This window comes from Schistocerca nitens, chromosome 3, assembly GCF_023898315.1.
Source record: "Schistocerca nitens isolate TAMUIC-IGC-003100 chromosome 3, iqSchNite1.1, whole genome shotgun sequence".
NCBI lineage: Eukaryota > Metazoa > Arthropoda > Insecta > Orthoptera > Acrididae > Schistocerca > Schistocerca nitens.
Genome location: NC_064616.1, coordinates 723,974,443 through 723,999,530, shown reverse-complemented (window position 1 = coordinate 723,999,530; position 25,088 = coordinate 723,974,443). Strand labels below are relative to the sequence as shown.

At 38.6% G+C, this 25,088-nt stretch overlaps 1 protein-coding gene across 1 annotated transcript in view; it reads right to left on the bottom strand.

Annotated features, from left to right (window-relative positions):
- Window positions 1-2,045: 2,045 nt before the first annotated feature.
- LOC126248691 (thioredoxin reductase 1, cytoplasmic-like) overlaps window positions 2,046-25,088 on the bottom strand; it is an 89,762-nt gene continuing 66,719 nt past the window's right edge. The window contains exons 6-12 of the mRNA XM_049949973.1: window positions 21,125-21,358; window positions 20,767-20,913; window positions 20,254-20,384; window positions 19,931-20,060; window positions 16,223-16,453; window positions 11,616-11,750; window positions 2,046-2,679 (exon numbers count right to left, since the gene is read on the bottom strand). Of these exons, the coding sequence (XP_049805930.1) occupies window positions 2,617-2,679; window positions 11,616-11,750; window positions 16,223-16,453; window positions 19,931-20,060; window positions 20,254-20,384; window positions 20,767-20,913; window positions 21,125-21,358 (1,071 nt within the window). The 3' untranslated portion in view covers window positions 2,046-2,616. The remainder of the gene's footprint in view (window positions 2,680-11,615; window positions 11,751-16,222; window positions 16,454-19,930; window positions 20,061-20,253; window positions 20,385-20,766; window positions 20,914-21,124; window positions 21,359-25,088) is intronic.

The window sequence follows — 25,088 nt, the reverse complement described above, 5'->3', positions numbered from 1 at the left end:
GACCTAGAGCTGTGCAAGGCAGGTATTTACAGGATTCCATGCGAATGCAGCAAATCTTATATAGGGCAAACAAAGCATACTGTGCAGGATCACATTGTAGAACACCAGCAAAATACTCACCTCCTTCAGTCTGCCCTCACCAAACACTGTATTTCTACTGGTCATAATGAATTTTACAGTGAGACAAAAATTGTGGCCCATACATCAAACTTTTGGAGTTCTATTATTAATGAATCCTTGGAAATACGACTGACAGTGAATCTCTTATTAATCAAGACGGCAGTTTTCTATTGAATTCAGCATGGAATCCAGTCATTGAAAAACTTCATGTCCTCCGTAGCCAGCATAGTTCTGTGATGGAATGGTGGGAAGACAATCGAATTGATATTGATGTGGTGAGTTTTCACTACAGAGGGCACGCGGTCCTTGCAGTCTACAAACCTTTTCGCCAAAGGAAAAACTGCTGCACAAGCTCTACTAGCAATAGAGGGGTTTTTTTGCACGTGTGTGTGTGTGTGTGATATATATAACACACACACACACACACACACACACACACACACACACACACACACACGAGCGCGCGAAAAAACCCCTCTATTGCTAGTAGAGCTTGTGCAGCAGTTTTTCCTTTGGCGAAAAGGTTTGCAGACTGCAAGCTGTGATTATTACAACTTCTATCATTGACATATACCTATCAGGAACAGGAGAGGTTGTACGACAGATTCTTGGGGTAAACCATGCTCTAATTTTCGTTCCTGGGAGAGTGATCCATTAACTGACACTACCTGCCTGTGGTTTTCAAGATAAGATTGAAAAGTTGCCAGAAACCACCTTCAATACCATGACAATTTAGTATACTAGACACTATTTTGTACAAGATGCAGTCAAATGCTTTGCTGATGTCACAGAACGTCTTTGCCACACTTTCTTTTTCCTTCAAACCACTGCCTTATCTTTGCAATTAATTCCAGTCCTGCTGTAACTGTTGCCTTTCCTTTGGGAAACAAATGCAGTGTATCCTGGATGAGATTATTGTCTTCAAAGTAACTTAATCTCTACTGTTCCATTACAGACTCCATAACTTAAGCTAAAATGGTGTTTATTGAAATTTGTCTAAAACTGGATACTTCACACGGGTCACCTTTTTTATAGACCAATACTGTCCATGGCAGTTTCAGGCATTCTGGGAAGACACTGAAGGATAAACATTTGTTGATTACTGTGGCAGAATAATTTTCTTTAGGATTGTGGAGGACATGCCATAGACATGTGTATTCTGATCACTTATATGAATTCACTATTTTCACAATGTCCTTAGTGTGTACTTACTTCCCATTTTTAATGGTGCAACAGCTTACATTTTTTATATGAGCAGTAAGATCTAAGCCCGAGTCTGGAATTTCACTAACAGTATTTTTCACCATCCTAACAAAGTACTGATTGAAGACATCAAGATACACCCAGAGTTTGATAGTAGGTTCAAGTCCGCAATTTCTTCCTGTTCGTATGTTTAGTGTCTACAGTGCTACGGTGCCCAGGGACACCAGCTGCAACACACGGACAGCTATAATAGCGAGTCGCAGAGAGCAGTGCTCACGCGGTCAGTAGCAGCCATGTGGGATTTTAAAGTATGTAGTGTTGAGATGTGTAAGGCCCTTCAAATGGGTAAGGTGTGAACTACACATCAGAGGCTGCTATCCCGGTTGCAGACTGTGTGGTGTGTATACAAGGGTATTATAGATCATGCGACTATCCATCCAGCCCAGATAAAGATTTATTCTAGATACTAGGTGTCTTTCTTTCATTTTTGTGTGTCCCTGTTGACGACTCAACACTTCTTTTTGCTGAGTGGTCCCCTTTACTGCTGAAGTATGTATAATCACAAGTATTGTTTGATACTCCATACAACTGTACTTTTGTGACTAAGCACAGTTGTGGTACCGAGTCAAAGAAGAATTTTGTCTGTAGTTTATCTTTCTGCATGTAACATGTCCATACCCATTGGAAAGTCACCATATATATAAAAATGATGATGTCATCAATTATAGTCTCAGAACTTTTTATTTCATCTGAACATATGAAAGTGTAACAATGTTAAAGTAAAGTATTCAATCTAACACATCAAAATTAAAGTAGTCACAGCAAAATGAGAAATTACATTAGGTAACAATCTTTAAAGTGCCTATTCTAATCTATACCTATGATTTAAATGGAAGTTCCACAAATTTTGCATCAGTTTGTGTTAATCCTATTATTTTCACAGCCATGAGGTCTCTGCATTTCATACTTCCTATTTTTACTGTCTTTTACAGAAAGTGCAAAAAATGTCAAGGCACAATTTAATAAACTTTTTTAACAAGTAATTTCAAGAAATTATACAAGCTTTCATTATGACCACTGAACCATATTTAATACTTTATTATATTGTCTTCTAGAAGAACATCCTGTGGGTTCCCTTAATGATATTCATCAAGCAATGTCCACCAGTGAGGTTTATGACAATGCCATCATTCTCATCATTTAGCCCATGGGAAATTTCTCAGAGAAAATGCTGCCACAAGGTTAAGTGACTGTATTTAACAGTCACATTACTATGTGGCAGCAGCTTTAACTTCAGCATGACGTCTTGTCGACACTCTTCCCAGATGATTTGGTGATTGACAGTGTTGTAGCAACCTGGGAGAAAGAAAGTAACAGAAAAATTAAAAAAGTGACAATACTGCACAAATTATTAAAAAAGAGTGACATATAGTAATTTAGTGGTAAAGGCTTCACAATCATAACAATTCAAAAATTCTGCCAATATTGTCATATTTCAGTCACAAACCTATATTATCATTTATACCTGAACATATCATTTTAATTTTTTCAAGGAAACTAGTGGAGAGGAAAAATTATAGTCAACTTATGTTTTTATCAGGCTTTAAAAATGAAAACTAAGTAAATTTACAATAACATTCAACTAATTATTAAAAATCCAACAATTATTTCTTTTTCATTCTTTTAGTAATAAGAATGCACAAATGCACTTTTCAATTGCGTAATGCAGTAAACACCACCTCCAGACGGTCTTGCAACAAACTATTAAAAAAACTGTCAACTATCCCCTAAATTTAAATGAAAAACAACAATTTTATCAAACTCATCTTGTCAATCCATCCTCTCATCCCAGCTGATTTTACAGGCTCAGTATAAACCAATTTTTTGCTTTATAAATATCACCCTGCTACTGCATTTGCTCATTTTCTTATGCAAATTTTAATACTGTCTTAAAGAACCACTTAGTTTTAGAACAATTTTAAACCATTCTTTATCAATATATTTCATGACATTGAGACTGTCATTGATTTAGGTTCCATACCAAGGTTTTATGAAAACACATTTTATTGTATTTCTGGGTAATGAAATGGACAGTCCATGTACCTGAAAGCTAGAAACTCATTATTGAAACCACAATAAAATAATCTTCAGATCTCTAGTGTATGCAGGTCACTATAAAGTCAGAAATATTTTCTGATAATCCACTATTTCTGGGCCCAGAAAACATAGTCAATGTAAGCCTACTGCTAATTGTACACATATCATCATTTGTTTTATACTCTGTGGATAGTTTCCAAGAGTTCTTCACACAATTGTCCTTTCACATTTACCTATCACTGGCTTAGGTAATGTTTGCTCACAGTTGGCATCGAATGACTGGTAAACAATTGGACTCTGCACTGTCTCTCCTGTCATGGCATTTATCTCCACTTGATTTCATCAGCATCACGCATTTTTAATATTATTTTTCCACCTCATGTTTCAATTGGGGGGGGGGGGGGTGTCCATTTTTCATATTTATACTTATACTACTGCCATCATACTGAGCAGGAACTATAGATTGTAGAGACTAACTTTGGTTTTTAATTAAACAAGGTGGACGTAATAAAATAATCAAAAGATTATGCAAGATAGCTTAGTTTTCCATCAGTTCAAAATATTTACTAAAAATAGGACAGCAAGGCATAAAAATAAGAACTACACACATTGTTGAAAAAAGTAGTCTGTAATACAAATTCAAATTAAATGACCCATAGAATTGAAACAGAATCAAATAGAACAAAAAAGTATCGTAAGTGTTGGAGGATGAAGAAACTTAAGATTTTAATACGAGAAATGATATATTTACTCATTTAGTGGAAATCACTGAAGGGACTGCAGGAATCTAGAGGATGAAATACAGTAAATTTTCACACAAAACAGATTAAAGAAGATAATGATGCTGATGGAATTTGCTGAACAATCAAAACCATGTAAACACTCAAAGTATGAAAAGGGAATAGGTGGATAGGGGGGTCTATTTATTGGTTGCAGCTACCAAGTGGTTCCATCTCCAATTTTCCAGCCCCCCCCCCCCCCCCGTCTCTCACACACACACACACACACACACACACACACACACACACACACACACACACACACACACACACACAGTAAGGAGGTGTGTGAAGTTCTGAAAGCTGTTACTTTATTTTCAATGTTGTGTTTCTACCTGCAGTATTATGAAATGTATAAAATCATGAAAGAATCACTCACCAGGACTGACTTTCATGGGACGTAGTATCAGCACTGCTGACAGGCACATACAAAAATAAGAGACACTATCCTAGCTTTCAGAACTAATAGTTTGTTCTTCTCCTCTCTGAAGAACAAACTATTAGTTCTGAAAGCTAGGATAGTGTGTCTTATTTTTGTATGTGCCTGTCGGCAGTGCTGATACTACGTCTCATGAAAGTCAGTCCTGGTGAGTGATTCTTTCATGATTTTATACATTTCATAATACTGCAGGTAGAAACACAATGTGACCTGTGTAGACCTTTTCATATAATGAGATTTTCACTCTGCAGCAGAGTGTGTGCTTATCTGAAACTTCCTGGCAGATTAAAACTGTGTGCCGGACCGGGACTCGAACTCTGGACCTATGCCTTTCACGAGAAAGTGCTCTACCATCTGAGCTACCCAATCACGACTCGTGCCCAGTCTTCACTGCTCCATTTCTGCCAGTACCTCATCTCCTACCTTCCAAACTTTACAGAAGCTCTCCTGCAAACCTGCAGAACTTTTCATATCTTAGTAATTTTAACAATTTTTCCAATCAAATTTTCCATTTTATACGCAAAAGAATTTGTACTACATAGGAGTTGCATCTTGCACAATCAGAACACCATTATGAGCAACAGAAAGATCACATTCATGGCCTTCAAATCCTTATCACTGTTTGTATAACAAAATATAAAGGACCGTACTATACTGCAAGAATAAATACATTCATCAAATATTGCCAAAAGTAGTAGGTAAAGCATCCAACACTTGCATAAGCACCATTTGAAAATGACAGAAAACATTTCTTTTTAATAGGGAGAGATGTGCTCGTTGCGTAGCTTCCGCAATTATCTACAAAATGACCTCATTAGGGAACCAGCTGGATTTAAAATTGGGTACTGCAACAAGAACCACATGTAAGCTGCAGAATAAGCTACAAAATGATGAAATCAGTTCAAAGTTACTAGCTAGATTTACGTACATTGTGACAGTTACTGACTCCTTTTCATGAATTTGTCATGAAGTACACTGTAGAAACAAAAAATTATAACTACATTTATGCATTCTTGAGGAATATCTAAGACTACAGCTTGAATTACAGTTGTGTCCAAAAGTTAAGCATGGTTAGGAATGAGGATTTAGTTCCTGACCAAGATGGTGTAAAAGTTACAGAACAAAGTAAAGCTTAATCGAAAGACTAGAGGTTGAAAATACTACTTCAGTTGTAAACTTGTTTTATTATCACGACTGGTTTCGGGCTCTCATAAGCCCATCCTCAGATGTTGCAACTGCTGTGGACCCGAGCGCCGCAGTGGATTTATCTTTTATTTTATTTATCTACAAATTCCATAGATCCTGTTATGCGTATGACGCTAGGATGTAGAACGACTTGAGTAATATATGTTCACAGACCATGGTATCAATTGTTTACAAGAGCAGAACTAGACATAAATTACATAAGACTTGGTAAAATAATAATGAACTAAAATAAAGTGTAGGAATAATACATTATGCAAAGTTTATCACATTGCAAAAGCCTATTTGTCACAGTAAGTATATGGTTACAAATAGGAACAAAAAGAACAAACAAACAACAGTACATATAAATACATACAAAGACTACTTTTCTCTGTTGAAGTATTCATCAAGCGAGTAAAACGTTTTCTCGATTAAATATGTCTTTAGATTGTTTTTGAATGATGCACTGTTACTACGTAGACTTTTTATATAGCTCGGTAATAAGTTAAATATTTTGACACTGGAGTAATGCACTCCTTTCTGTACCAGAGTTAAACTTTTTAGTTCAAAGTGGAGGTCAGCCTTCTTTCTTGTATTGTGATAATGGAAGCTTTCATTGGTTTCATAGTGGGCAGGATTGTCAACCAAGAAACTCATTATGGAAAAAATATACTGGCAGGTTGTGGAAAGTAGTCTAAGTTTTTTAAAGAGCGTATGGCAGGAGGTTCTCTGGAGTACTCTGGACATTATACGGACTACTTTTTTCTGCATGAGGAAGATTTTTTTAGATGAGGGTGAATTGCCCCAGAAGATGATGCCATAACACATAATGGAGTAGAAGTATGCAAAGTATGTGGACTTCGAGACATTTATGTCTCGAAATTGTGAGATTGTCTTAATGGCAAAAATTGCTGAGGACAGCCTTTTTACAGTCTCGAGGACATGGTGGTCCCAGTTGAGCCTACTGTCTATGTGGAGGCCTAAGAATTTGGTGCAGTGTACCCTTTCTATCTGATTATTGTTATTTAAAACAGTAATCTCCTGGGGGAGTTTGTGGTCTAGGCTGAAATGGATATAATTTGTTTTGCTCAGGTTTACTGTGAGCGAGTTCACTTGGAACCAGGTTAATAGTACTGTAAGTAATTTGTTGGTATCAACCTCTGTATCAGTGAGCTGTTTGTTACTAATCAAAATGCTGGTTTCGTCAGCAAACATGGTGAACTTGCATGTATTGCATGAAAAAGGTAGGTCATTTACGTATATCAGAAACAGCAACAGACCAAGGACAGATCCCTGGGGTACTCCATGGAGTACAGTGCTCCAGTCTGACTCTACTACCTCTCCCTCTTTATTGCTCCCATTGAGAAATACCTTCTGCTTCCTGTTTTGGAGGTAGGATTTTAGCCAGCTTCCCAGTGCCCCAGTGAACCCATAGTGGCGTGCTTTGTTGAGGAGTATTTTGTGGTCCACACAGTCGAAGGCTTTGGACAGATCACAAAATATTCCAACTGCCTTCATTTTATTATTTAGGGATTCCAGTATATCATTTGTGAAAGAAAATATGGCCTTAGTTGTGGACATGCTTTTCCGGAAACCGAACTGTCTATCACTTATGATGCCAAAGTTTTCTAGGTGCCTTACAATTCTGGAGTGCAGTAGTTTCTCAAGGACTTTGGCGAAAGTGGACATGAGGGAGATTGGACGATAGTTTGAGACGTGCGTTGTGTCTCCCTTTTTGTGGAGAGGCTTCACTATAGCAAGTTTCATGCCCTCTGGGAAAACACCCTGGTACATAGAGGCATTAAATATATGGGCGAATACTTTGCTTAATTGGTCAGAGCAGGTTTTTAGCAGCTTACTGGAGATAATATCTACACCAGATGATCCCTTACATTTTAATGAGGCAATGGTTTTTTAAATCTCATATCTGGTTATGGGGGATGTCCTTATCTCGCTCACTGGAATGGGAAAACTGTGCTTCAGTAGATCCATGGCACTTTCTACGGATCCATTGCAACCTATTTGCTCTGCAGCACTTATGAAGAAGTAATTGAATGCATTCGCAATAGTCTCTTGGTTGCTTACAGTATTGTCATCAATGTTTAGTACAATGTCTACTGGTTTACTGGCACTGTTGTACCAGTCTCGCTCCTTATTATGTCCCAGATTTCTTTAATTTTATTACTGGATTCGTTGATTTTGGATCTAAAATATATGCTTTTTGAAAGTTTGATTACCTTACTCATAGTTTTACAATACTTTTTATAATGCTTTATTTGACTGGGGTTTCCTGATTCTTTTGCTGTTATGTACAAAATTCTTTTTTGCTTGCAAGATGTCCTAATCCCATTTGTTATCCATAGTTTTTGTGTGTTTTCTTATGGTACATTCCTATAAACTTTTTTTGGGAAGGTGGTTTCAAATATTGATGCAATTTCTTTACTAAACAGGTTATACTTGGAATTTACATCTGTTTCGGAATATATGTGACTCCAATTTACATTATGGAGGCACGATTTGAATGTTTTGATTGTTAGTGCATTTATGGGCCTGAATACCTTCCACGTTGGCTCAGTTTTATTCTGACAAACATTTATATTTTTGATGGTAAGTCTTTGACCATCATGGTCAGAAAGACCATTTATTATTTTATTAATGCTGATACTGCCCAATTTCTCTTGGTCTACAAAAATGTTGTCAAGTAGTGTGCTTGAATATGAAGTTACTCTGGTGGGAAAATTGACCACTGGCAGAAGGTTGTAGGTGTACATCAGATTTTCTAGGTCTGTCTTCCCACTACTGTGTGTAAGAAAGTTGATGTTGAAATCTCCAAGTAGTACAACATCTCCCTTATAGTTGAATAAGTGCAGTAAAAGCAAATCGAGCTGCTTCAAAAAGAAGTCAAGATTTCCTGAAGGTGCTCTATAAATTGCCACAATTAATAGGGTGGAATTACTTACAGAAATTTCGATGGCACACGATTCAAAATGTTGCTCTAAACAAAAATTTTGAACATACATTTCTTTGCAATTGATACTGTTCTTAACAAAAATTGCAACACCACCACCTTTTCTTTGGTTTCTGCAGTATGAAGACTTCAGGTTGTAGTCAGGTATTACCAGCCTTTCCATCCCTGAGCAGGCGTGATGCTCAGTGAAGCATAGTACAGGGGCGTGATCTATGCTTCCATTTTCTTGCACATTGACTGAGAGTTTGTTTAGCTTATTAAACAGGCCTCTAATATTTTGGTGGAAGATTGCAAGTTGATCTGTTACAGAGGCTGTTACAGGGTTTTGCCTAAAAAATTATTCTTAACTGTCGAGTTCACGAATGCACTCTTGTCTTGTTTTTTTGAAAACCATTTGTCTAATGTAGTTTGTTTATATGAAGTGCATCTCATAGAGTTGAGTTGTTCTGTCATTGCTGCTTTTAGGAGAATACCTATTACTCTCTTTCCTGCCCGGTTTAGGTGCATACCATGTTTTGTAAACAACTCTCTTCTAAAACTGCTTACATCTACAACACAACTGTTATTAAAGCGATTGCAAGTCTTTGTCAATTTATAGTTTGTTTGCGAGATAGCTTCGTTGACACACGACTGTGGTTCCAAGTGTACCAGGCGTGGTTTGCTACCTATGAGCGCATACACTAGTGTCCAAAACATATACTCAGGGAAGTTTTGTGAACAAAGTCACAAATTTTAAACAATTAACAAAACTGGATAATTCTTCTGAAAAAATGGGGTATATGGTTACTGTTAGCTGCCACACATGCTTGGCAATGATTTTGCACATACTATTTTATGTTGTTGTTGAACTGATGACAATCAACTCCACTCGTATGAAAGAATTATGTGAAGGTCAGAAAGATTTTGTGCTGGCACCTGACTTACTGCAATTTGTTTCTTCCTCAGTGGACAGGAATTATTGGTCACAAAATGTTAAATATGGACTAGTAGCACTTCTCCATATAGCTGTGGCTGTTACAGAATGCTTGCAACCAAGGATGAAGATGTGGTGCTCCATACACCTATAAAACTTAATGCCACCCCATTTCAGGACCACTCTGTTACAAGACTGGTCTCTTTCCATAAATTTCTTAAAACTGTATTGAATACCACCTTCTCTTCCAGATGAATGTTTGAAGAAAATTATTGTGCAGACTGAAGCAACATTATACAGTTAAGAGCACAGCAATCAATTTATTCAAGGCCAAATTTCTAAGGTGCTTATCCCATAAAAATAGATCCGCCATCTCTGAACTTCTGTGAACAGGGACACATTGTTGACTGTCTTGCATACACATCAACAGCACTGGACTTTTGATACACAGTTTATGAGGAAACTATAAGTACTAATGCAGTTGTAAGCTCTGCAGACAAATATCTTGCAGACACCACTGAACATCATGCAGATAAGGCATGATGTTAGTTCTGCTGTGAAGTGGTTATTCTTGGATGAACTTTTTAGTGGCTGATGATAGTAGGATTTAGTTGCTTGACAATATGCTCTTGGCAAGAAATGGTATTTTAACCTCCATTTGTACCTGCCTGCATCTATTGACAGTTCACAAAGTTATGAAATTCCACACTGTGAAACATGCTATGCTGCTGAGAATGTGCTTCAAGGTATTGGAGGATTCTACAATGTGATACAGGATAAAAATGCTATTGGTGGCATTATATTTCATAGAAATAAAAGTGCAAACATGACAAGCATAACACTTCTAATCCACTGATTTATCATCATCTTTAAATAATGTGCCCAACTGAAGAAGAACTATTTCTTTCTTATAAATAAAACAGAATTTCTATTTGCAAGCAAACTGTTGGTGTCACAGCATTTTTCGATCCTTTCTGCTTTCGCCACTATTCTAACTTTTGTATAGAAGTTTAGATTATGCCAAGGGCATAGATATTTTAGTATTGGGGTGGGGGTGGGGGTGGGGGTATGAGGAGGAGTGCAACTAGTTGACTCCATCACACTGAGGCTATTTCCTGCGGCCTTAGAAGCAGTTCTTAAATCACTTAACTGAAACATATAAAGACATGTACATATCTTATATGAACAATCTTCAGTTTGTGGGTGGTAATGATTTGTCTGTTTAAGAGCAGAAAAAAATTCATGAAAAAAAATCCAAGCAATAGAGCAAATGTGTTAGTAGCGCAGAAAATTACACGATTTTGGTACTGCTGTAATCAATCAGTTTACAGAAAGGACAGCAAAAGCTTGGCAAAAATGGTTTTTAGCCTGTTGCTGAATTTGTGAACTTTGAGCAATTGACAACTATGAGTAGAACAGGAGGTGGAAGGCACTGACAGCAGTATGATTTCTTTACATTTTCATTCAACTGGGTATTTAATTTCAGATGTTGCTTTACTAGTATTCCCTCTCACACTTTGCACTGTGTAGTACATTAGTCACCCCTCTACTATAGCTTTCACTTATTTTCTCTCTTCATACATCTCCCACAATTTAACAGATCATAGTCATTGCTTACTTTAACTGTAGAACCTCAGTCATGTGATGCACCTTTATTAGTGGAAGTCTACAGGTAAACGTTTGTCAGCTTTTCTTCATTCTACTATTTCATTTTAATATTCATTATTTACATTTGGCTTTCTTTTTGTGTACCATCAAGCAAACACAATATCGAGCAATGCTGTCGTAGCACACATATGTGTGAACTACTGCATACCATTTAAGAGCCATGAAACTCTTTCAGCTGCTATCCAACACTACACAACTATATCTGAATTGCAAAGTTAATGAAAAGTAAAAATAAAAATTTACTTCAGCACAGGTTGGATGAATTCCCACAAGATTATGCAAATCTTTCAGCTTTGCACCAAGTTTTAAACCAAGTCCAAAGCCCTGAGTAATTTCACCAGCATTTGGTCCCAATATGTGGAAGCCAATAATTCGATTCTGCAAATACAAACAAAAATACATTAAAAAAATATTCCATTACAAGCAGGTATAACCAAGAATAATAATTTCGAAATACATCGGTCATTCAATATAAACATTTTCTCTGGTGTATTATTGATTGGTAATATCAAATGAGTAATATGTTAGTTTCCTAATTAGTTTTCTCAAAATAAAAAGTAAACACAGATATGCACAATTGTTTATTGATGTGGCCTACTATTCTTTAATTGTTTCCCATCCAGAACAGCCTTTAGTGTGCCGATCACATAAAGGTCATTGATGGATAAGTAAGAACAGTGAGAAGGTGTTAGAAAAGGTCATCAAGTTTGCTACATGTTAAGGGTACTGTATACGACTAGGGCGCTGATACAGCGAAGCACACTGTCACAAGAGGGTTGCCAGAATCATTTGCCACAATAAATTTTCAAGTTTGTCAACAGTCTGCAGTAATGTTTCAGTCATTTTCATACTGTCATAAACATAGAAATATATTACGTTCCACAGACATTATCTTTTTTCAGCTACTACTTTTGTCTTCTGGCCATCCAACTATGAACCCTTGGCTCATCCTACCTCTGCCAATTCCCAAAAACTCTCCTTTGCCCTAACAACTCCAGGCACACACCCTCTTTCTGAAAGCTTGTATGGCAAACAGTATTCTGCCTAATGGGCTTACAATTAAAACTGGCATCTCAAAGCTGTCACCCGTCCTACTGCAAGAACCTTCATGTTTCCCAATTCCATCAGTCCCCCATCCTCACCATTCTGGTTCTTCATAATTACACAAGCCAATCTCAAACCATTCTTGGCAGCATCTATTCCTTTCACAAAATCCTTTTACTCTATGACCACAATTACCTTAATTCTTTTATAGCAAGAGACTTGTGCCCTTTAACAGTTAGAACAGCGTTCCCAGCACCACCTGATAAGGATGCCCCAGCTACGCCTGTCCTATGGCCAAACGGAATTGCCTGTAACCAAGAAAGGGCCTACCACTCTGATCCAATCCCCCCCCTGCCAACACCTAAAATTCCTTGCTGACTTACTTCATCTTTCATATCACAAAAAAATTTCCTCCATCCATCAGACAACACCTTAACACACATCCTGTAACACTGTTGTCAATCTTTCTGCCAAAACTCTGACCCTCTAGAAGTCTCAGTACTTTCTAAAGGACTCATCTTTAGCCAAAAACTTGAATTTACCCATGCTGGACTTGTAAAAGAACTTCTTTCCTTTATCCCTTCTCTGCAGTGGAAACATTTCTTCGTCACACATCCCACTGACAACAGCCAATCAAAACTGTTTAAAAAATGTTCCAACCTCCCTGCAACCATGATCCTCCTCCTTTTCACCCAGTCATTCCCTCATCTTTCAAGAATTCCTCACTACTAACCTTGTCTCACCTTTCTTTTCTACATCCCTTCTCAGTGAGTTCAACATCACTCATGTGGAAGACACAGCTATCCACAAGCTGAAAACCAACCCAGACCTTATCATACTTCCTACAGAGAAAGTCACTACAATTAGTGACCACAGTGCTGGAGCCTATGTGGCAGAGGGTCTTTGTCAGCTTTCTGAAACCTTTGCATACACACCTTACAACCGTGATACCATCCCAGAAGTCCAAAAAGATCTCCAACAGCTCTACAAAGCTGTAAGTCCATCCCACAACCCGGCACCTGAATCCATCTCCCTCCTCACACCAACAACCCCCCGCACTCGTACCTTTTACCTACTCCCCAAACTCCTCAAATCCAACAACACAAGTCTTCCCACTGGTTGTCCCATTGGAGCTGGGTGCAATGCTCCCAATGAATGAACCTCTGCCTTTGTTGACCAACACCTACAAGCCACTCGCTTTAACTTCCCAGTCAACATTCAAGATACTCTTCACTTCTTTCACCACATTTCCGTAGTTTCTGCCCCGTTATCATCAGAGTCCTTGTTGGTGACTTCGGATGCGATGTTCTTATACACCAACATTCCTGAATGCCCACTGTCTTGCTGCCCTGGAACACTATCTTTCCCCAAGTCCTCCTGTTGCCAAACCCACAACATCTTTCCTAATACTCCTAGACAACTACATCCTGGCCCACAATTATTTCACTTTCGAAGTCAAATCTGTAAACAAATCTGTGGTGCTGCCAGGGGCACTCAGACGACTCCATCCTACGCCAACTTATTTATGGGCCACCTGGAGGAAACCTTCCTTTCCAGTCAACATCTAAAAACTATTGTCTGGTTCAGATTCAATGATTAAATTTTTGTGATATGGACTTGTGGCAAGGACAACCTTTGCTCCTTCCTCCATAACCTTAACACTGACTTCCACATCCGCTTCACCTCGTCCTTCTCAAATCAACGAGCCACCTTCCTATATGTTTATCTCCACCTCTCTGATGGTTCTATAAATACGTCTATTCATAACAAGTGCACCAACCATCAACAGTACCCTGATAGCTGTCACCTGTTCCCAGCAGAAAGTCTCTTCCAAACAGCCTAACCACAGATGGATGCTGCATCTGCAGTGGAAAGCAGAAGTTGTCAAAATATGCTGATAACGTTACCAGAGCCTGTATTGGCAGACAATATCCTATCCTGCTCATCCATAAACAGATCTCCTATGCCATCTTCTCATATGGCACCAGTAATCCTGTTAACCAGCCACCAACTCGCACCCCTCTAATCACCCATTATCACCCTGGCCATGGAAAGCTCAACCACATCCTTCATCAGGGCTTTGATGACTCGTCGTGACCCGAGATGAGGGGAATCTTACCCACATAACCCAAAGTGCTGTTCTGTCACCCATCCAACCTACAGAGTGTCTTTGTTCTTCCCTACTAAAATCCTGCTCCTAATTCTGGACCCCCAAGAGTCACTTCCTCATGATCATACCAAATGCAAGACCTGTCCCACACATCCATCCACCACCTCCTACCACAGTCCAGTCACAGACATCTCCTACTCAATAAAAGGCAAGGCCATGTGGGAAAGCAGCCATGTTATATACCAGTTATGCTGCAATTACTGTATAGCATTCTAAGTGGGCGCAACAACTTTTCACTCCTATGAAATGAATGGGCACCATCAAACTGTGTCAAACTGCAAACTTGACCATCCAGTTGTCAAACATGCTGCACAGCACTTGTCAAACATGCTGCACAGCACAAAACCAAGGTATAACTACAACAGCCGCTTCACTAGACAGGCCATTTGGGTACTCCCATCCACCAAAAGTTTCTCTGAACTATGCAGGTGGGACTTGTCTCCCCAGCATTTCCTGCACCATCTCAGTTCCCTTGGCCTAAATCTCCACAACTTTTTCCCCATTGCCTCAACTTATCTTATCCTTCTCTCTTTTGTCCACATCACTCCTTCCCCATCCAGATCACATATTGCCTCTGTCTCTCCCCCCCCCCCCCCCCCTCCCCAACACACCCAACCCTCCCTGACTCTCTCATCACCATCGCCATTCCCATCCTTTCCTACATCCCCCCTCCCCCTTTCCCTTATTTGCTCTACCCTCTGAACTCCTTTTGCCTTGTGCAGCCACTGAGTCATCTGGCTATAAACCTGACTCATGCTACCCTGCTAATACCTACTTGCTCGTGCATCCTTCCCTACTCCCTCCCCACACCATCAATCAAGGCACCTGCTTTTGATAAGCAACAGTAATAATCAGTCTTGCTGCTACTGCGAGCATGTAAGTGTTTGGAGCTGTATACGTGTGTACTCTTACTAGAAAAAGAGCAAAAGCTTGATAGCTAGTGTTAACTGTTTCCCATTATATGTTTCTGTGCACTATGCACCAGGTAAGTGGTTGCCTTTCATTATTTTATGTAAATCTTAGTAGAAGTATTAAATATATTAGATATAGATTGTAAACAATGAACGCATCTGCTTAGGTACTTTGTACTACGGAAAACTGTCCAGTATGTATTTGAATGACCCCTTCAACTTTTTAAGATATTTTTTTTTTAACATTTTATTCTAGATAGGTATCCTTGCATCAAATCACAGACTTTTGTGACTAAATAAACATGGTGAGATATTCACATTAATTACTATGAATGTACTAGTAACTTTAAAATTTACAAAGAGAGAGAATGGTTGACCATTACTTTGCTCCAGTAGGCATAAATTCAGTTCAGTACTTTTGATAGACATATTTAACAAAGAAAAAAATATTCCTTTCTTCCAGAAGTATCAAATCTTTCCTTGAGAAGAATGATAAGGAAGTAGGAACAGGTCACTACGGTTCCTTTTATCCTGAGGTGAAAGTGACCTGGCTATTCTTTCTAACCCAATACAATATATCCTCCTCTTCTCCATGAGGACGAAGTTAATAGTGTCAAAGGCTAGGAACAGTTTTTCACTTTTAAATGTGTGTGTCTGTTTCTCAAATGAATTTCCTTGCATTGGAACTAAAAATTTTAAATCCAGAAACTAAACTGTAAAATTACCTCATCACTCTTCAAGCATATTATTTTAATGTATGGTTTGCCTTCATCCCTATTTGATAGGGCATTTTCTACTGCATTGAAGTGAGTGTGATACACTTCAATATTTTCTTTGTCATATTCATCAATAGCATGTTCTTCTGAGAAACCCACACAACCATATTCCAGTGGAGTAAATACTGTTGTTGGGACAAATGTGTAGTCCATCTTTGTCATTTCTCCACTGAACAGTCTCTGAAAAAGACAAAACAATGTTTGTTTATTAGATTCTCAGTTTTCTCTGAAGAAATAACAAGGCAGTATGATGCTGAAGAAGGACCTGCTGTTTTTTTTGGCACAATTACCACTAGTACAGTATGTCAAGAAACTCACCAATGATAAGAAAAAAAGGTAGTGATGATACTGGTTCTTATTACTATATTCATACCAGCTTTTCTGGTTACTTGTCTCATGGCAGGCCCTTCCACAAACCCAACCATGCATAAAAATTAATGTGTGTGTGTGTGTGTGTGTGTGTGTGTGTGTGTGTCATCTTAGTTGGGATGCTGAAATTAACCTCAATATTGTCAATATCTGGAAGAAACAGGCCATTAATGTGCAAGATTTATTCATGTGTTTGAGTGAAGAGATTTCTGGGAATAGAGAGAAACCTGATTCAGAGCTCTGACGGATATTTTTTAACCTCACTGACAGTGATCTCCTCAAAAAACCTGGACACTGTCACAATACAGCAACTTGCATGCCTCCTAGATAGAAATAGCTGTAGAGTAGCTGCAAAATCCATTGCACAAATATCTACAAGTGGCAGACTAACATCGTTTCTAAATACAGCAGCAGCCTTCTTAGTAGCTGCAGTGGGTATAGCCTCATTGATTGAATAATCTGGCCTTTTCACACAAGCTGATGTGGACGTGCTATGTTCGTACTGTGAACACCTGAAAGCAAGGGAAAACTAGAGCAATTATATATCCTGAAGGCATGCAGAGCTCTACTGTACGGCTTAATGGTGATGGCATTTCCATGGGTAAAACATTCCACATTTAGAACAGTCCCTTCATTTGGTTATCCTGGCATGGACTACTCGAAGTTGTTGTCATCAGGAAAAACAAGTTTGGTGTTCTACATTAATAAAATACAAAATTTACAGAATTAAAAAAGAAAAAAGTATATTAACGTGGGAATTAGTGAAGTAAGGTGGCATGAAGAAAAGGGTTTCTGGACAGGTTAATACTGGGTTACCGAAACAAAATCAGAGGGGGGTAGTGCAGGAGTATGTCTTATAATAAATAAGAAAGTAATAAGTAAGCTCTTATGAACACTACAATGAACATTATTGTAGCCCATATAGAAATGAATCAATCATCACAGCAGTGCAGGTTTATATGCCTGCTATGATGAGATTGAAATAATTTACTATGAGATAAAAGAAATTATTCAGATAGTTAAGGGAAGTGAAAATTTAGTTGTGATGGGTGATTGGAAGTTAATAGTAGTGAAAGGAAAAGAAAGAAAATTGCAACATAGGCTGGGGGGGGGGGGGGGGGGCCATCAAAGGGTAAGCCGCCTGGCAGAATTTTGCACAGAGCATAATTTACCCCTCTGGATTCAGAATCATGAAAGATCATATATGTGGAGGAAACTGAGTACTGGAAGGTTTCAGATGAATTATGTAATGATAGGACAGATTTATAAACCACATTTTAAACAACAAAAGCCGGCTGAAGTGCGGTTAAAGGCGCTGCAGTCTGGAACCGCAAGACCGCTACGGTCGCAGGTTCGAATCCTGCCTCGGGCATGGATGTTTGTGATGTCCTTAGGTTGGTTAGGTTTAACTAGTTCTAAGTTTTAGGGGACTAATGACCTCAGCAGTTGAGTCCCATAGTGCTCAGAGCCATTTGCCAAACAACAAAACATTTCTAGGGGCAGATGTGGACTTTGGCCATAATTTAGTAGTAATTAACTGTGGATTAAAATTACAAAAATTCCATGAAGGTGGGAAACAGAGAACAAAGGATAAACATAAATTAAATGAACCACAGGTTATTTAGAGGCTCAAAGAGAGCTTTATGTAATTAATAACTGAAATGGGGGGATACGAGTACAACAGAAGACAAATGGATGGCCCTGAGAGATGAAATTGTGGAGGCAACAGATGATCAAACAGACAAAAAGGAAATGCGTATTAGAAATCACTGGATAACAAAAGGAGAAAATATATTAAAAGAACAAAGTGAGTAAAGCAGGTAAAAGGGAACACAGATGTGTAAATAATTAGATTGACAGAAACTGTAAAATGACAAAGCAGGAATGGTTGGAGGAGAAATGCAAATAATGTACAAACATGGATGACTATGGGAAGGTGCCAAGCAAATACTAAGCAAAGAAAGGAAGCCCGATTGATAGAAGGAATAGATAGAATGGTTACACAAATGAAATGAACTTTAAGCCAATATTATGGAAAGGGAAGAGGGCGGAGATGGGAGATATAATACTGGAAGAAGAATTTGACAGACCACTGGAAGACTGAAGTTGAAACAAGGTACCTGGAGTAGACTACATTCCCTCAAATTTATTTAGATCCTTGAGGGAACATACCGCGACAAAACTTTTTTTAAATGATTTCATATACACCACTGTTTATTACATTACCCAGTATTGCAATTTCAACCTTAGATTATTTTCAAGCAATTACAGATGCCAAAAAAGCAGCAACAGTCAGCATAACAAGTGTGTGGTCAAGGCTGATACGAGCCATGTTCTCACACTTTTATTAATAATAATTACAGCTGTGTTTTCAGCACATGTAACCACTTTAAAATGGCCTAAGGTCAAAATGGCAATTATGGATATTGTAATAAACAATACAGTCAATGGCAAATATAATAATTCAACAAATAAAGTTGTATGACAAAACTGTTCCACCTGGTATGGTGGAATATGAGACAGGAAAAATACCATCATGAGTTCAACAAGAATATTGTACTGATGAAAAGCTCTCTGGTTTAAAGCCAGTTGTCATTGTTGAAGTACTCATCTTCTTGCGAAGTGTCGTGATAGTGCAGACGCCAACCAGGCAGCAAAATAATCAATGACAGACAGAACAAGGAGGACATCAAAAGCAGACTAACATGGGCAAAAAGGACATTGCTGGCCAAGAGAAGTCTACTAACATCAAACATAGGCCTTGACTTAAGGAAGAAATTTCTGAGAATGTATATTTGGAGAACAGCATTGTATGGATATGAAACATGGACTGTGGGAAAACCAGAATAAAAGAGAAAGTGTTTGAGAGGTGGTGCTACAGATGAATGATGAAAATCAGGTGGACTGATAAGGTAAGGAATGAGGAGAGTTTCTGCAGAGTTGGGGAGGAAAGGAATATGTGGGAAACACTGACAAGGAGAAGGGATAGGATGATAGGACACATGTTAAGACATCAGGGAATAACTTCCATGGTACTAGAAGGAGCTGTAGATGGGGGCGGGGACTGTAAAGGAAGACAGAGATTGGAATGTATCCAGCAAGTAATTGAGGACATTGCAGCTTCCAAGTGCTACTCTGAGATGAAGAGGTTGGCACAGGAGAGAAATTTGTGGCAGGCCGCATCAAACCAGGCAGAAGACTGACGACTTAAAAAAAGTACTCTACACCATAATGACCTATAATTAAACTGTTTGTTCGCTCCTGAGCTGTCAAGTACAACAAACATACCCGACTCAATAACTTCCCAGCTTGAATGGCTACTGGTGTTAACTCTGGTTTTCCATCAATTACGTCTCCAATTGCAAATATATTGTTGACTGATGTGCGTTCATACTCATCAACTACAATTTTTCCATTCCTGCAAAATATACACAAAACATGTTATGCCAGAATACAAAATAATGTAAACAGCTTTACAATCATTAATTATACTTCAAAAATCTTGTCAAAATCAAAGCTCAGACAACAGGAGGAAACTCGGCACATCTTCTCTAGCTATTACTGCTGAAAGTTTGGTATTATCTGTTATGGAAACTGCTATAAATACTCACGACTTATTCAGTGCTATTCCAATCTTATCTAAGCCCATGTTGCTAGTGCATGCATTCCGTCCAGTTGCAAAGAGAACGGTATTACACACTATCTCAACTAATTCTCGTTTTTCACCTTTTACTGCATGAACCTGTAAAGAATAATGATTTGTACATGGAGAAGCACAAATGTGTGGTGAAATAAATATCATCTTCCATATACCAGACAATAAGTTACAGTGCAGCTAGTGAACAGAGAGAAATTAATTCTTTGGAAGTAGTACATTCCAATTAGGCATTGCTGATCCAAAGATGGAAATAATTTTGGAATGTGATGACATTAATGAAAAGCAGACAAAAATGGAATCTCTGCACTTTCACATCATAACAATTATGTGATTCTTTTATCTGTTTCCACTCCCTTGTACAAATACCTATCTTCCTATTTACTTACCACTTACAAAGTCAATAAAATGCTATTTCCTGATGACACTACCTTATAAAAGATCAAACAAATGTGGGACACTGTGATACCTTTAAAACTGGTGGAGCACCGTCTTCAATCTTTTCAATGCCAGTAGGGACACACCCTCTGATAAATTTCACTCCTTGGGATTCCATGTGGCTCCCAATCATTTCAGCCATTTGTTGATCAAAGCCTCTCAGCAGTATGGATCGTACCTGTGTGTGAAAATGAGCTGTTTTGGATATTTCTGAAACAATGCTGAAGTTAACCCTTAATTTACTTTTTCGTCACTCAAATACCTGCATATAAAACAAGCTCACACTACAGAAAATATACTTTGAAATTTTAAGTTTTTACATAGTTAAAAGTAACTTACTAGTTGTTACTAAATGGGTTTCTAGTAGAAAAGGAATTATGTATTCTCACCAGAACAGTTGCATCCAGCCCAAATCCGGCTAAAAAGCCAGCACATTCAAGTGCGATGTAAGAGGCCCCAACTATTACTGTCTTCCCAGGATTGTACTTCAAAGAGAAAATATCATCAGATGTTATAGCATACTCCTTCGCACCAGGAATATTAGGATAATGTGGACGGCCACCGACAGCTATTACAAAATTTTGAGCCGTGAGAGTTGAGACTTCGTTTTTAATATTTCGCATCTGAAATCAAATTTACCACCACTTTGTTTTAAAGATCCTGAGAAAGCCTAGGTGTAATACAAAACAGTGGAATGAATATTGGCAACTATTACTGCATAGTAGATGTTTAGCAGTAAAGAGGCAAATAAACAATAAATGGAACATGATAACACTGCTTATGAACTTTCACTCTTCTTCCTTTTACTCTGCATGCACACATCCCATGTTGTCTTGGTACCTTGTGTGCTGAATAATATATCCACTTCATGATGAGCAGATATATTTATTCATTCCACTGTTTATAAAATAAAGCTGTTTTGATTATAACAATTTTTACACAAATAGGTGTCCATTAATATCACTTTTCAGAACCAGCAATATTAATTCCAATGCTTCTTTATACCACAAATGATAACTATCAAATTAAATCATTACTTAATTTTCTAGTAACATCTTAGTATAGTAGAAAACTAGACACAATTAATTAATAACAATACTTTCAATTACTTCCTGGCAGATTAAAATTGTGGATGGATCAGGACTCAAACCCAAAACCTTGTATTTTCATGGGCTACATACTTACCAGCTGTGTACATAGTCACAACTCAAGACCTGTCTTTACAGCTTCACCTCTAACACTCTTCCTAATTGCTTCTCAAAAGTGCGGAAAGCAGGAGATAGGTACTAGCAGAACTAGCAGCAGTAAAGTTCTGGGGATAAGTCATGAGCCATGCCTCGATAGCTCAGTAAGAGAATTGTCCTCGAAAGGTGAGATACTGGGTTTGAATCCCAGTCTGACAAACAGTTTTAATCTAGTACGATGTTTTAAAACAGAGTAAAAGATTCATCAAGAAGTACTTTCAGTATTCCAATCCCAATTACATAACTAAAACCACTGATACATGAAAGAGTAAGAACTTATATGGTACAAATTTTGAATGTACACTTTTTAGTGAGAAATTATTAGTCTTTTATACCATCAGCAAGAAATAATTTATACATTTCTTTCTCAATCTCGTTGCAGACACAGGATGGCTACAATTATGAAAAGTACAAAATCAAGAAGCAATTGACAAACCAATGTAAACAAACGTCCCTTCAGTATCAAAATTATGTGACAAGACATTACTGATAAATGTTACAAATGTGACTGATAGTTTATCGGCAAAGTTTTGCAGTCCAACACTGGTGATTGGTTGTCAATGCACATGCAGATCATCAGTAAAAGTAAATTAAAACTGTACAGACATGTGTTCGACACATTGAACAGATTGAGACTGTGTGAAGTAAATGTATACACTATCATTAATTTTTATGGTGGTACTGACCATAAAGTTCAAAATCAATCATTCATGTTTCCCATCATGAATATTTTTAAAAAAGCAGCAGATAAAAGGTACACATTTTAATATCCCTGGAAGTGGACGTTATCAATGGAGTGGAGGCACTACAGTTAGACCCAGTCAGGTGCCATCAGAGGCGCGACCATCAGGTCACATGGTCTTGGCCAATAGCAGCTCGGTTCCATGTGAGTGGCCACAGCCCAGTCTAGTGTAGTGTAGTGTAGTGTAGTGTAGGACACAGCATGAGCTGGGTTAAATCTCACCCAGCTGCTATTCGGATTTTGACCTTGCTTTGGATGTGGATTCCTGGTTTACATTCTTCTTGTTTATACAGTGCTATGCTCAAAACAACCTTGGCTTTGTTCACGGGTTCACAAGTTTGTATTACACGTGGACACTTTAATGGCAACAAATTCTTAGCCTATTGTGTCTATGGCAATGTGTTCACTTCCAGCTCGTGTTATGGATCTCGAGTTTATAAATCTTTTGCAGCAACAGCTGTCACTCCAACAGCAACAGCTGTGCCTCAAGAGCAACAGCACAAAGAACAGCAGGTCGTTCTCCTGCAGCTTGTTTGTCAGCTACAACTCCCACATTAATCGATAGGCCATAACTAGATCACCACCACTGTTCGCAGCGTTATGCAAGTCTGCAGAGAGCTGGGACGTCTACCTCCACCATTCTGAACTGTATTAATTTGCTTATAGCATTTCTAGTAGCTAGCACAGTGCTTTGCTTTCGTCTTTCTGTATTTGTTTATACGTAATTATTTAGAAACTGCAACCACTCTCAGAGCCTAGTGAACTGTCTTCCAGTGACCTCTCTGCTCTGTTATCCAAATCAGATGTGCCTTGCTGCTAGGTTCCAGTTTAATCAGTGTGACAAACAACACAGAAAGTCTTACGCAGCTTGGGCTGCTGAGTTGCAGGGCCTCCCATCCAAGTGCAATTTCAGATGCCAGAATGTAAAGCTTTGTACATGGAATCATTGATTTGAGATCCCTGACAGGGAGGTCACAGCTAAAGCTTTGGCCAAGTCCAATCCTAGTATTGGTAAAGTGCTTAAAATTGCTACATCTTTTGGGGTCGCTGCAGCAGCTCAGCAGACTTACGAATGAAATTCAGGTTTCCCAAATTGTTAGTCACATTGCAAACAGTGTCATTTGATGATTCTGTCTCATCTTCTTCTAATTCTGCCTCTAAGTCTCACCTAAGTTTGAGGGCACCCAGATTAACGGCATCTCGAGAGACGTAAGTACATCGATTCTTGTACTCCCTCCACAACGTCGGTTGACCTTTTTTGTAATCTTAACTGGGGAGATTTGCCCGCCCTTCTTGAGACATATGTATATTGCACAAGTCAAAGAAGTTTCAGTCCGGTCCTGGCTGCAGTAACAGGCATACATGAAGTTGATGCCTGGATCGTGTGACGGACTGCTGGGGCTGCAGCAGAAGTGGTCACCTGGCTGTCCTGTGTCAACGAGTGGCACACTGGCTGCATGCTCAGCTGTGGCACGAGGACAATGGCTGCGGAGCCATCAGTTTCAATGCTGCCACGAAAGATCACATTGGACATAACACTAATTTGTCAGTCCATCGAATTCCAGCTGGACACCAGCACTGCCGTGTTTTTAATCGAGGACACACACAGCCGGCTCAGTTTGCCTCCACACTGCAATCGGCTCAGTGCTGCATACTCTCTTACTGCCACAGGACCACTGAATAACTGTCACTGGTGGCTAACTACAAAAACACTGAACATATACTAATCTACTTAGTGGTGCATTACTAACATTTTCGGCTTATATGCCTTTACCAGTTTTGGGCCAACAGTAAAGGAGCAACATTAACCTAGTGTCAACCACGGTCCCTTTTTCTGATCTTTATGCACTGTGTATGATGTATAGGGAGATTTTTTAATCATCACTTGGGTGTGCATGTACTTCAATGGCTCACATATCTCTGAAGCCTTCTGCAAAGCCTAAATATTGCCAAGGTCATCCATTTCCTTTTGCAGTTCATAAGGCTGTTCAGGCAGAAATCACATGGCTCCAGGACCAAGACACATTACTCTGGTTTTCACCAGTGAGAGAGCAATGTCTATGGTGGTCATTAAAAACCGAACTGGTCATAATGTATTTATGGTGATTTTAAGTCTATTATTAAGTCCATCCCTGCCTCACACAGAAGAGTTACTGCCTAAATTGGCAAGCAGTCAGTATTATTTGAAGATAGATTTAAAGGATAAGTATCTTCAACTGCCTCTTGCTTATGCTTCCCGTCAGTTGCTAGTTTTAAATATGGCAGTTATGACATTAGCTCCACCAATGACTGTGTCCAAGTACGGTACTGCAGTGGTTGTCGCCCAGCTGCATTTACCTCTAAATGTTAAATGCTATCAGCTAACCT